The 14526-nt window shown below is 41.0% G+C and overlaps 1 protein-coding gene across 2 annotated transcripts; it reads right to left on the minus strand.

Annotated features, from left to right (window-relative positions):
- Nucleotides 1–4032: 4032 nt before the first annotated feature.
- RAB29 (RAB29, member RAS oncogene family) lies at nucleotides 4033–11294 on the minus strand. Of its 2 annotated transcripts, NM_001099094.2 has the most exon segments (6): nucleotides 4146–6566; nucleotides 6843–6964; nucleotides 7255–7436; nucleotides 8610–8681; nucleotides 10677–10926; nucleotides 11109–11294. In NM_001099094.2, coding segments are annotated over 5 exon segments (612 nt in total). In that variant the 5' UTR covers nucleotides 10801–10926; nucleotides 11109–11294; the 3' UTR covers nucleotides 4146–6454.
- Between the last annotated feature and the right edge of the window lie 3232 nt (nucleotides 11295–14526).

Raw genomic sequence — 14526 nt, forward strand, 5'->3', positions numbered from 1 at the left:
CAGAGAAAATCCTGGAGGAATATTCATACTCTTAAGTTGTCTTTCAGAGGTCAAATTACAAAAGAATTCTATTTCCTTCTAAAAAATATATTATGTGAATTATAACAATAATGTTCTTGGCCCTACTACCAGCTAGTCGTGTGACTCCAGACAAGTTCCTTAACCCACTACTCCTCAGTTCTATGACCTAATCTCTGGAACCTGTGAATATGGGAAGGGGAACTAGATTGCTAATCAGCTGATCTTAATATAAAATTAACCTGGATTATCTGAGCGGGCCCAGTGTAATCACAAGGGTCCTTAAAAGTCAAAGAGAGGGACAAGAAATGTCAGAGTGATAAACTGACTTGACGGACCTTTGCTGGCTCTGAAGATGGAAGAAGGGGACCATGAGCCCAGGAATGTGCGTGGCCTCCAGAAGCCAGAAAAGGTAAGAAAATGATTCTTCCCTAGAGTCTCTAGAAAGGAATGCAGTCCTGCCAACAACTTGATTGTAGTCCAATGCAACCTATTCTGGATCTCTGACCTCCAGAATTATAAAATAATACATTTCTGTTGTTTTAAGCCATTTAAAAAATTAATAATGTTTATGTATTTTTCAACTGTAAAAAAAATGCAGTTCTCCAACAAAATGAAGTTCAGATGCCTCAGCATAGCCTATAGAGAGAGCTCTTCCTGATTTACGCTATCTCCAATCTCATTTTCCCACAGTCCCCTGCTCTCCTCCATCCATCCTGTCTCTACCCCAGCCCCCACAACAGCTCCAGGTCTAACACCCATCTACTGTTCTTACAGCAAGCTCTGATGTTTAGTGAATGCCCCCATGCCTTTATTTGCTTTATTCTGTCTAAGAATGCATTTCTTCTTGTAGTCCTCCAGTTGGAGTGCCTCTTCCATGAGGTTTTTCCTTACCTCCTTCCTTGTCCTGCATCACTACAAGAAGTAGACTCCCTGCAGTGAGATGCAATTCTTTTACATGCCTGGCTCTCTTCTGGACTGCCCTTCCTAGACAGAAAGCATTTCTTCCCCAGGTCTTATCCCACAATTATAACGGTAGGTGTACCACTTAATTAGTGACCTATATAATCTCCATGGTCTTTCTAACCTTATTTCCCACTGCTCTAGAACATGACACCTTTGGTCTACTGGTTACTACTCAAACCTGCATAAAAACTCTAAGCCCCCTTTCTTCCCAGCCTGAAATCCCATCCCACCTCTTTCTCGATTGGTATCCATCTCATGTCCTACTTCCCTTTAAGAAATCTTTCTTGACTGCCTTCCATGAACTTCTATGGCATAGATCTTTATATCCTCCACAACTCCTACTGTAATACTGGATACATAAAAAGTATGCAATGAAAACTGACTTAAGTGTGAATACAAGTACATGAAAAAGTCCGCACATGAAAAAAATGGACTGAACATAAATTTATCAAAATGTAAACAGAGGTTTTGTTTGGGTTGTGGGACATTTTCCTTAAGGAGCAGATTTAAAATTGTTATAGAAGTACTCAAAAACCTGTACACCCATTTAATAAATTACTCTTTATGTGGGAAAACATCAAGGATGCCACCACCAAAACAGACACATACAAAACAGGAGGCAGTTTATTTAGTTAAAGGAGCTCCTGAAGTTAACACAGCTAAAGGTTAAAAATGAGTTTGCCACTCTCTAGCTGTCTAACCTTGAGCAAAGTCTTAATTTTTGTGCCTTAAGTGTCTACATATATAGAATCTTGGGATCATTGTGAAAATAAAAATAATCCATGTGACCTGTTTAGACAAATATGTACTTGGCTTATAGAAACATTCAGATGTTAGCTACTGGCAACAACAGTTGAAAATGCAATGGCTGTTAATACCTCTGTACTTGCATATATAAAATAAACAACAAGGTCTTACTGTATAGTACAGGAAACTATTCAGTGTCTTGTGATAAACTATAATGGAAAAGAATAACTTTTTAAAATTTCTGTATTTGCAAACAATAAAGCCGATGTTCAAAATTAAATGACAGTCACTGCATTTGGGTGACATTAACTTAGTCACTGGAACTTGTCAAACATCTCAGGACATATCTGTGCTGCGTGCTATTCAAACAGCACTAAACTTGGCCCCAAGTGTAATTACACACGTCTCTGAACACGATCTTAAAGTCTATCTAATACAAACTAAATTTCCAACCCCAAAAGGGCCAGTTCTGTTTCTCTAAATGTCTGGGCTCATATTCTATTAATAAAATAGGTTTTTCAGGTCAAATGCTTCCCAGAAACCTAAATGATAGAATGGAGATGGGGAATTTGAAGATTTGCAGTTACGTCTTGGCTTTATTACAGATTCAAATGGCTGTCTTCCATTAGTCAAATCTTGAGATAATTTTTCCCTCAAATATAAAATAAGAACTGTTTACTTTCTTATTTCCAGGGTAGCATAAGAAACATGCACAACTCACAAATCTGAGGGAAGAGTTTATGCAAAGTCAGATATTGGTATCTAGTACTACTGGACTGCTCTTCTCATGTCATGATAAATAATAAAATGTCTATCTTATTTTCTTCCTTTCGTATCTGCTTTTCCTTTTTACTCCCATTATATGTAGGTTAGTTCCTAATCAGTTAAGTGTAAACCAAGTTGAGTGTGAAGAAAGTTATCAAAACAGCACCATTACATAGAAAAGTACTATTAAGTGCAAGTAATGGTTAAGTTTGTGTGTCAGTTTGACTGGAACATGGGTTTACCCAGATATTTGGTTAACCATTATTCTGTGTGTTTCTGTGAGGGTGTTTTGGGATGAGATTAACACTTACATTGGTAGATGCCATAAGGCAGATTGCTTTCTCTAATATAGGTAGGCCTCATCCAATCAGTTGAAGACCTGAACAGAACAAAAGGCTGACTCCCCATCCTGAGTAGCAGAGAATTCTGTCTGATGGCCTCTGAACAAGAACATCAGCTCTTCCAGTCTGCCAGTCTGGGGACTTGAACTGTGGCATCAGCTCCACAGGTTTCAGGCTTGCCAGCCTCCATAATCACACGAGACAAATTCTTATAATATATCCCTTTACATATATAAACACACATATTCATATACATATATGCATACATATCTGTATCTTATTAGTTCTATTTCCCTGGAGAAACCTAAAGCAGAGCAATACCATTATTATACTAAAACTCTGCAGATAAAACTGAACAGAATTCAGATTATGCTTGAAGGCCGAAGAGAAGGCACGGTTTTTCTAACAACAAAGATTATGCGTAGATATATTCTCAAGTCAAAAATACATGTAGAGTTCTTTCCAGTGCACATTTTTGAGTGGCTTTCTACCTATTGCACTTTGCAGCATGGGGGGTATCTGCCTTTAATAAATGAGTCATGTACACAGCTGGGGCCTCTTCCTATACATAGTGAACCAAGGGAGTGAAGGAGAAAAGGGCACTGAAGTTTATTTCCTTGAGCAATCTAATCACTGGATTGTACAGAATATCTATCATGGAAATTTTTACATCTGCTAAGCTTGGCCACTGCCTACAAAAGGATAAAAGGCAGGAAGAGCCTTCTGTTAGATGGGACAGTGTTCTGGGGACAGAATACAGACCAGCTAAGGAAAAGAGTTAAATCTGGAGATAAGGGGGGAAATGAGGAACCCAAATAGTCCTCAGCTATTGTTAAATGAGTAAGAGAAATCATCTTAGAGCAACTCTGGCTCATTATAGCACAGAAGAGTAAACCATCACTTACTGTTGAGGGGCCTTCTGTGACCTGTGGTTCCTTTCCCAGCTTGTTTGATCACTCAGCTATTCTGTTCAAAGTAGCAAGCCAAGGCAGTCACAATTCCACAGCTCTGTTCTCAGCCCTTCCTTGCATCTCTTAGAACACTCTGCAGGGAATGCCTATGTTTTCTTCTTGGCCACAGACTAGCTGGATGAGTGAAGGGGCATCTTGTCTCAAATATGGAAATTTCTCTAGGGAAGGGCTACAACGATATCCATGTTCCAAACAGTTTTACCCAAGAAGTAGCATCCAAATGATAAGATCTAATTATTTTTAATATAATCACATTTCTAATCATGTAAATTTTTTTTTATTCTGCTTTATCTTAATTACTTTCTCTTTTCTTTACAGATAGGGATATGGAGAGGAATTATATTTCACTTTCTTCTTTAATTGGTTTCAGGGCCATAATGTTCACCAGTTGGGAGAGAAAATCCAGAAGGGCTGGCAGGCCAGCCTCTAGCAATGCTTGAAAAGGCAGAAATATCCTGAGTCAGCCAGTGGGAAAAGAAAGCATATTCAATTTTTTAAAAAATGGTCACATTTCCAAGCAGTATTTGAGAAGTTACATCAAGTACTGAATTGGAACAAGGCAACTGATACTAGTAAATTAACAGATAAACAGAGTAACATTTACCTTCATTTTAAAGAAGGTATTTTAAAAAGTCTCCATTTCCATAATACTCTTATCAGTATAAAATAACACTTTAACAAACAAATTGAAGGTCAGTAACTACCATGAATACAACACTTATTTCCCATTTATTTGTGATTTTGCTGGGGTTCAAATCAGTGAATAAAAATCAATTTTCTTTTCACAGAGAACTTGTTCTTCCACTATTATTTTCAGAATCATTGTAATAAAAACTCTACCTGGAATGGGTAATACAGAAGAGAACTTGAAGGTCTAAAAAGACTGTGCAAAATTTATAACAACTGGCATTAAAAACAAACCACCAAAGGCTCTGATAGCTGGCTTCTGATCTCTTAGGAGGGTGGTTTTCAGTCTGCACGCATGCGTGCTAAGTCACTTAAGTCATGTCAGACTCTGTGCAACCCTATGGACTGCAGCCCATCAGGCTCCTCTGTCCATGAGATTCTCTAAGCAAGAATACTGGAGTGGGTTGCCATTTTCTCCTCTAGGGGTTCTTCCTGACCCAGGGATCCAACCCTCATCTCTTATGTCTAGAGCACTGGCAGGCGGGTTCTTTAACTCTTAGTGCCACCTGGGAAGCCCCAGTCTGGTGTGTGTCAAAATCACCTAGAGAACTAACGGAGCCTACAGAAGCCCAGGAACCTTTCACTGGGAAGGCCTGGATCTCTGCATTTTTACCACATTCTCCAGCTGTGGTTTCCAAACTGGCCTGATCAGAATTGCCTGGGAAGTTTTGAAAACAACAACAATGAATCCCCAGGTTTCACTCCTGGACATTTTGATTTAGTAGGTTAGACTGGGAAACACAAATCTTAAAACATTTTATTTTAAAATCTTTAAACAAACTTTCTAGGTGGTTTTGATCATATGTGGGAACCACAGACTTAGAACACTTATTTAGCTAAGTGTCTCTCACAGAGCTCTTAAGTCTGAGCTCACTAAGAATATTCACAACTCTAGGTAGGTTATAAATCACCATCCTGTGAGAATTTAATAAATTAAACTGTCTAGAAGTGATTGGATACTAAAAACTCTATCCAATTTAGCACTTAAATTACCTAATGATTTTCTGTCTATCTACTTTCCACCCCCAGGCAAAGGTCTATATATAACATTTATTTCCTATGGCTGTTAAGTGCTAGCCACAAAAGTGCTCATAAGCAAGTTGTGCCACAGGATTTTGTTCTGTTAACCTCTCCCTCTTCTTCCACTCAGACTACCAGAGCTTTGAGGAACAGACCTATTTTAGGGCACCATGGCCAATTGATGTCACTTGCAGCATTATGCAGCAAGACATCAACCCAGAAACCTGCAAACCTGGTCCCCAGCCCACTGGGGAAAAGATACTATAAAACATTAACGTGAGAATTAATTTCTTTGGAGAAAGAAATGCTCTCACCAAAGAGTTCATTTAAAAGCTTGGCTATTCTTAAAGCCAAGCCAAGAGAAAGCTAATACAACTTTAGAATCTTTAAAAAATACAGTGACTTTTGGTTTAGGGCTTCCGGTAGCCCTAAACTCACATTATCTGGCCCCACTCCTCCTGCATCTCGGAATCAGATGTTTAATTCAAAGGCAAAACAGCAAGAATCTGAAAGCAATGGCCAACAAGGAATTTGGGAAATGAGCTTTGATCTCACTTTCCTTGTAACTGAAGTCCTATCAGACTGGGATATCAATATATATTGAACCGAAAAATACACTCAAAAGCAGGTGAGAATTATGCTTCTTGAAACACAGATGCTAATTTCTAATCCTTGCCACAAAATCAATCCCAGATCATAAACTGAGGGATGAGATGATCTTGTTTGGAGAGAAGACACTGACTGGTCTCTCTAAGCCAGCAGCAAGCAAGAGGCAGAAATGCCCATGGGTCCCATGTGTCTTGTCTGAGTGATGATGGCTCTCCTTACCAGACAGTTACCAGCAGACAGGTCAAATGTACTTAGTAAAACTGTTGGATGGGCAACCAAAGGGAAGAGAAAGCCCTCCTGGAGCTTGGAGGGAAAACAAGCCAAATGCTACTAGCAGCAGGCCCAGCTGGAGGAGGGCTTGGTTTGCAGGTTGATGTAGTTCCCTTGGGTAGACAAAGACATATCTTCTCTGGAATTGCTCATCATCTTTTCAATGAGGACTCTAAAAATCAAATAAAAAATAAGCCTGAGAAACTGAATGGAGAAACAGCAGATATTGTGTTTTGTCACCAGATGGCATTCAGTAAAGCCACAAGGTTTAAATGCCTCATTATCCCCAATTATCTCAGGAGAGAAGACAGCACCCCTGGCCTTCAGAAGTCGGCATTCCATTGGCTCAATCTGTTCTTGTTTGCTCAGAAACAAGAAGGTCCAAGATACTGCAGTGAAAGATGGGTAAATCTGTATGCTTATCTCTAGAACAGCATAAGCTACTCACCTCATGGCCTCATTAATATTTTTGTTCTCCTTGACCGAGGTTTCTGTCCAACCTGTGAAACCATTCTCTTTACTGAACCGGTCAACCTGGTCTCGGCTCACTGCCCAAGGGGATAGATCACACTGGCAAAGAAAATAAATCAAAGGCAACACCATAAACTTCCTGAGAATAGGAACATTGCTCAGATACACGTGGACTTAAAATAGTTCCCCTAATGGCTAGAACAGAAGCATCAGACATCTACAGTCAACGTTCTTCTCAAAGAAAGTTTCAACATCTCTTGAAGAGAGGTAGAGAAGATTTTGCCAGCTTGAGAAGGGCAAGTGGAAACCTAGAATCAGAGTGCATTTTAGATTCACTTACTCTCTGACCAGACTGAAGCCAGGGGCCGTTTTCCAAGCTGACCACATACCTTGTTGGCTAAGAGCAGGCAGGGCACTGGCTCTCCATTGGGCAGTGTGAGCTTGCTGTCCAGGTCTTGTTTCCATTTCTGGCTGTTGCTGAAGGTAGTGGCATTGGTAACATCAAACATAATAACACAGGCAGAGGCATCCCGATAGTAAAGTCGGGTCATAGAGGTGAAGCGCTCCTGCCCTGGGAAGTAAGACAGTTCTTGAGAAGGTGATCCTCAGAGCCAGTTTGGGGACCCTCTCTGACACCCTGCCCTTTCCATCTTCATTAAAGGAAAGAGGGCAGTATGAGGAGCGGTGAGTCCAGATTTTGAATCCAGATCATCCACTTCCAAATTCCTGCTCTGTCATTTACCACCTATGTGACTTTGGATAAGTCAACATTTCAGTGCTTCAGATTGCTCATCTGTAAAGTGGGGGAAAGCAGTGGTTTTTTATTACAGGCTAGTTGTAAAGATTAATGAGTCAGTGAATCTAAAACGCTTAGAAAAGTGATTAGCAAATAATAAATAAGGGTTGTTGTTCAGCCGCTCAGTCACGTTCAACTTTGTGATTCCATGGACTGCAGCATGCCAGGATTCCCTGTCTTTCACTATCTCCCAGAGTTTGCTCAAACTCATGTCCATTGACTCTATGATGCCATTCAACCATCTCATCCTCTGTCGTTCCCTTCTCCTTCTGATTTCAATCTTTCCCAGCATCAGGGTCTTTTCCAATCAGTCCACTCTTTGCATCAGATGGCCAAAAATATTGGAGCTTCAGCTTCAGCATCAGTCCTTCCAATGAATATTTAGGGTTGATTTCCTTTACAATTGAGTGGTTTGATCTCCTTGCAGTCCAAGGGACTCTCCAGAGTCTTCTCCAGTACCACAATTTGAAAGCATAAATTCTTCAGCGCTCAGCCTTCTTTATGGTCCAACTCTCACATCCATACACGACTACTGGAAAAACCATAGCTTTGACTAGACAGACCTTTGTCAGCAAAGTGATGTCTCTTCTTTTTAATACTTTGTCTAGCTATTATTATTGTCTTCTCTTCTCTTGTTTCTCACCAAGGTCAGCTGGAAACCTTAGAAAGAGCACCCTCTGCCTGCTGTGGGAGCATCCACCTATGGTCTTCATAGTTCACTACTTCACCAGCCCTTCCACCCACACAGAGACTGCTCTATATTTATTCAGGGTAAAACATTTACAGAACACATCTACAAAAGCTCTACGTCTATTCAGCTTACATATCCTCAGAGCAGTCTGATCATTCCAGCTTCAGAAAAAAAAGTTTGGTTCCACTTTTTCTCTGAAAGCTTGTTGGTTAAACCAAAATCTCTCCCCTTATTCTTGTCCCGTCTTCCCATCCTACCTGCAATATCCCACAGCTGGAGGCGCACCATCTCTGAGTCAGACCACTGGAGAACCTTCAGAGCAAAATCCACTGAAAATATATGTATAATATACTTGAATAAAGTTTACCTTTAAAAAGTCCACAAAGTCATATCAAATATGCAGATACAACCCTAGGGACACACAACTCCAATCGAATTCATTCATTCATTGTTTGTTTATTTGGTTATTTTAAGCCCTCAATGGACCACACCCATGTATTAAATATGGGACATATAATTCACATGCATCTTCTGAAGGCATCTCTGGCTTTTACTCTCTTGTCAAACCACTTATTTGATCCTACTAATATTGACGTATCTCTTTTCAGACAGTTGGCTCAGGCTGAGAAAACTCAATTGGAGAATATTAGGTGAGAGTAATTACAAAAACAACTCCTTATCTCAGGTTAAACAGTTTTTGGAAGATTTAGGGGGCTTTCTCAGGGAAGGGATGATGAAGTAGAAGACGGAAATGAGGTAAGTGTGTTGGCCTTTGCATCTTCCACATTTAATTTCACTGTTGGTTTCTAATCCAATTGTATTATGAGAAAATCACACCCTTGGGGGAATTCTACATCCTTCATAAGGCTGTAGGAGTTATCCTGGGCAGGAATGAGATAAAGTGAAAAGGTCCCAGAGGATTCACCCCACGGGTGATGCTTAAGAGCTGTGCTAGAAGCTCCTGCCACATCTGTAGATGCTGAGACTCCATGAGTTAAGGCCAAGGGGGAAGAGCTTTTGACGAAGACAGAAACAGGATAATTTCCAATGTTTGGAAATATATTTCTTCACATCTATGACAGAAATGAAAGCTAGGGGAAATTTAGAATAAACACTGAAAAAAATAGCCAGTCAATTATATTCTTTACTGTAGGAAAACTAGCTGCTGCTGCTGCTGCTAAGTCGCTTCAGTCGTGTCCGACTCTGTGCAACCGCATGGACTGCAGCCCACCAGGCTTCTCCATCCATGGGATTTTCCAGGCAAGAGTACTGGAGTGGGGTGCCACTGCCTTCTCCGATAGGAAAACTAGAGCAATTGCTAAAAATTAGTGGGATACTTTTAAACCAAATCCGTGAATTAGGGGCCCTCATGTTACTTATTTTTTTTGTTTGTTTGAAACTTAAAACCCTTCATTTTGATGGATATTCTTAAGGAAGATGTCTTAATTGCAATGTAATTGCATGTTAATTTTAAAAAATTCCATAATGAACACTAGTGTACATTTTCAAAATTTGTATTACAAAAGTTCTTTTAATGGAGATAAATAAATGTTTGTTACTTTCCCTCTTCACCAGCTCTCCCCAGCTAAACTTTTACTTAAAAGGCATTCTTCTACTTCTGGAAAGTTGAGTCCAAAGGCCACACCTGGAAAAGAAGTGAACCCCTGGTGTCCCCTTTGTCCTTTGCCTCCCCAGTTTGACAGAAAAAGGGGTGGGAAAATAGAAAAGTAGTATATTTTACACTAGGAATAGGTTGTCTTTAAACAATCAACGGACAAAAACCACACAGCTCATCAGCATCTGACTGAGTGTCCAAGGAGCTCTCCCAGGCAGGCATCTCCATAACAAAGCCAGGCTCCTTGAGGCCAGGTTAAACACCCTTCTGTTCCTTCAACAGCTGTCTGTAACTCTCGTGAAAGGTAGAAGAGCAGCCCCAGCTGGTACCTAACCAGGTTCTCCAGAAGGTCTCAGCGGCGTCCGCTTGTCGCAGAAATTTGCCGGTGACCGCTAGGAAGGCTGGAGGCTTGAGTTCACAGTTCCCCAGCGAAACGCAGCAACTGCTCATTTTCACACCCACCCTTCCCCATTTCCTACCGTCACACCTTTGCCTTTCTCTCTCGACACAGTCAGCTCTGACTGGGTAAACTTAACTGGAAACCCCCCCCCGAGAGGCATGCACCCCAAACACCAGGGTCCCAGACAGCTCCTTCCTGGCCCGGGGAAGGACCTAAAGACGGCAAAACCCCCGGTCCCTAGCCCACTCCAGTCCGCGGCTGGTCGCAGGACCCCGGCCGCTGCCCCGACCGCCCCTCGCAGCGTCTCACCTCCCACCGTGGACTTGTAGTGTTTGCTGAAGCTGTCCTGGGAATATCGCTGCACCAGGGACGTCTTGCCCACCGCGGCGTCCCCCACCACCAGCACTTTGAACAGGTGGTCGCGGCTGCTCATGGCTAGCGGGATGGACGCTTTACGGAGGCGGGGAGTGGGGGGTTTGCTTATTTTCAGCCCTTGGTCTCCGGACCCCCGCTCAAACTGAAGTGTGGCATACCCGCCCCATGGCCCGTTAGGGCGACTCTGAAGAGAAAGCAAAAAAAAAAAAAAAAAGGAAACTTTGCGCTCAACTAGACGCGCTTCCTCCCCGCGCGGCCGCAGCCTGGGAGGAGCGCAGGGCGCAGGCTCTGAGCCCCCGGCTGTTACCTTCTTCCCCCTGCCCGCCCGGCCGCCGAGAAAAGGGGCGAGGCACCACGATGCCTTACCCGCCCAGACTTCCCCGGAGCTGCTCCAGCGGGCGACGGAACACAGCCAGCTTATTTCACCTCACGGTGGGGAGGAGACGGGGGCCATCCCCTAACTGCACAGACCAAATTCGGGGGGAAAGAGAGGCGTACGCCTAGCCTCCCCCGGATCCCGGACCGCCTCAGGTGGCGCGGTCCCCTCGCCTGCCTCCGCGTGTCACGTGCAGCGTCGCTTGGCGCACTACACTTCCCAGCGTACCTTGCGGCGAAGGCTACTTGCCGAGAGCAGCGACTCGCCCGCATGGCTTCCTGGAAGTGTAGTTTATGCGCTTTTTTTTTTTTTTTTTTTTAAATACACTTAGTTTCAAACTCCTTCAATGGTTTGGAATCTTATTTTTAAATAATTCTGGAATAGAAAACATCCTTCAGAAAGCGGTTTGTCCGACATGATCTAACCTTCCTAAATCTGTCCCCACATACATGTCTCATCTTTAATAAAAGTTTCATGGAGCTAAGATTCAAAAAATTATTCCATAGATTCCACATATTATTTCCACTAATAAAAGCTCAAGCCTCATTCCTCATGCTTCAAGTCCATTTCCTATTCTTCCAAATGGATAGATAGACATACCCACCCCAAAAGACCTCAAACTAGTCAAATTCAGGGACAGGTTAAAAGACCGACTCAGGAAATCCCATGTCGTTAAATGTTAGTTATTAATATTTAATAACTTGCTACTGCAGTAAAGACAGAAAACAACAGACGGCTCCTCATTCTCACTTGCATAATCTTCAGTCACACTACACCGCTCACATCATTTGAGTTGGAAGCTGATTGAAGTACACTGCCAGTCTTCCTCCATTTGTTTTTGCTGTTGCATCTAGTATTTATTGTTTGTAGGTTTTGTGGTGATAGCCATTCTGACCAGTATGAAGTGATATCTCATTGTAGTTTTCATTTGCATTTCTCTAATCATTAGTGATATTGAGCATTTTTCATGTGCTTGTTGGCCATCTTTATGTTTTCTCTGGAGAAATGGCCATTTTCTGATTGGACTGTTTGTTTTGCTATCAAGCTGCGTGAGCTGCTTGTATATTTTGGAGACTGATCCTTTGTCAGTTACTTCATTTGCAAATATTTTATTCCATTCTGAGGGCTGTCTTTTCATCTTGTTTATGGTTTCCTTTGCTGTGCAAAAGCTTTTAAGTTCAATTAGGTCTTGGCACCCCACTCCAGTACTCTTGCCTGGAAAATCCCATGGATGGAGGAGCCTGGTGGGCTGCAGTCCATGGGGTCGCTAAGAGTCAGACACGACTGAGCGACTTCACTTTCACTTTTCACTTTCATGCATTGGAGAAGAACATGCCAATCCACTCCAGTGTTCTTGCCTGGAGAATCCCAGGGACAGGGGAGCCTGGTGGGCTGCCATCTCTGGGATTGCACAGAGTCGGACATGACTGAAACAACAGCAGTAGCAGCAGCAGGTCCCATTTGTTTATTTTTGTTTTTATTCTCATTACTCTAAGAGATGTGTCAGAAAAAGATCTTGCTGTAATTTATGTCAAAGAGTGTTCTATGTTTTCCTGTAAGAGTTTTATAGTCTGGCCTTACATTTAGATCTTTACTCCATTCTGAGTTTATATTTGTGTTTGGTATTAAGGGGTGTTCTAATTTCATTCCTTGAGGCTGTCTTTACTCCACTGTGTATTCTGGCCTCCTTTGTCATACATTAGGTGACCATAAGTGGGTGTGTGTATCTCTGAGTTTCTGTCCTGCTCCACTGATTTATACTTCTGTTTCTATGCGGGTACCGTACTGTCTTGATGACTGTCATCTGTAGAATAGCCTTAAATCAGGGAGCCTGCTTTCTCCAGCTCTGTTTTTTTTTTTTTTTCTTAAGATTGCTTTTGTTATTTAGGGTCTTTTGTGCTTCCATACAAATTGTAAAATGTTTTGTTCTAGTTCTGTGAAAAATGCTGTTGGTAATTTGATAGGGATTGCATTGAATCTGTAGATTGCTTTGGATGATCATTTTCACAATATTGATTCTTCCAATCCAAGAATATGGTGCATCTCTCCATCTATTTGTGCCATCATTGATTTCTTTCATTAGTGTCATAGTTTTCTTCATACAGGTCTTTTACCTCGTAAGTTTTTAACCTAGGTTTATTCCTAGGTATTTTATTATTTTTGTTGCAGTGGTGAATGGAATAGTTTCCTTAATTTCTCTTTCTGATCTTTCATTGTTAGTGTATAAGAATGCAAGAGATTTTTGCGTATTGACTTTGTATCCTGTGATTTTACTAAATTCATTGATTAGCTCCAGTAGTTTTCTGGTGGCATCTTTAGGATTTTCTATGTTTAGTATCATGCCATCTGCAAACAGTGACAATTTTACTTCTTTGCCAATTTGGATTCCTATTATCTCTTCTTCTCTGACTGGCCATGCTAGGACATCTAAGACTATGTTGAATAATAGTGGTGAGAGTAGGCACCCTTGTCTTGTTCCTGATCTTAGAGGAAATGATTTTGGTTTTTCACCATTGCATACACAATTTTTAAAATTTCATATTTTGATGGACATATAAGTTGCTACTGTATCTTGGCTATTGTAAATGGCGCTGCGATGAACATAGGAGTACTAACATCTTTTTGAGATCTTGAGTTCAATTCTGTTGGATAAATTTCCAGAAGTGGGATCATTGGATCATATGATAGTTCTATTTTTAATTTTTTGAGGAAGCTCCATGCTGTTTTCCATAATGGCTGCAGCATTTACATTCCTACCAACAGTGTGCAAGGGTTTCAGTTTTTCCGCATCCTCACTAACACCTGTCATTTCTCTCTCTTTTTTTAAAAAAAATAATAGCCATCCTGACAAATGCAAAGTGATACTTCACTGTGGTTTTAATTTGTATTTCCCTAATAATTAGAGTTATTGATCACTTTTTCATATATATAGTTTTTGCCATCTGTATGTCTTCTTTGGAGAAAAATCTATTAACTCCTTAGCCAATTTAAAAAATATGTTGTTAAGTTTTTGTTTTTGTTAGTAGCATTTCCAGACTTTTTTGCTTTTCTTTTTTACATTTTTATTGAAGTCAAGTTGATTCACAGTGTTGTGTTAGTTTTAGGTATACAGCAGAGTGAATCGGTTATATACACACATATATCCACTCTTTTTTAGACTCTTTTCCCATATAAACCATTGCAGAGTATTGAGGAGAGTTTCCTGTGCTATACAGTAAGCTCTTATTAACTATCTATTTTATGTACAGTAGAGTGTATATGGACCTTGAGCATTATTCATATTTCCTCTTACACACATTGCTCTGTAGCCCCTCTCTTTTAAGATTTTTAAAATTTATTTTTAACTGGAGAGTAATTGCCTTGCAATGTTGTGTTGGTTCCTGCCGTACAACAACTCGAATTAGCTGT

The sequence above is a fragment of the Bos taurus genome, chromosome 16 (genome assembly GCF_002263795.3).
Source record: "Bos taurus isolate L1 Dominette 01449 registration number 42190680 breed Hereford chromosome 16, ARS-UCD2.0, whole genome shotgun sequence".
In the NCBI taxonomy this organism is placed as follows: domain Eukaryota; kingdom Metazoa; phylum Chordata; class Mammalia; order Artiodactyla; family Bovidae; genus Bos; species Bos taurus.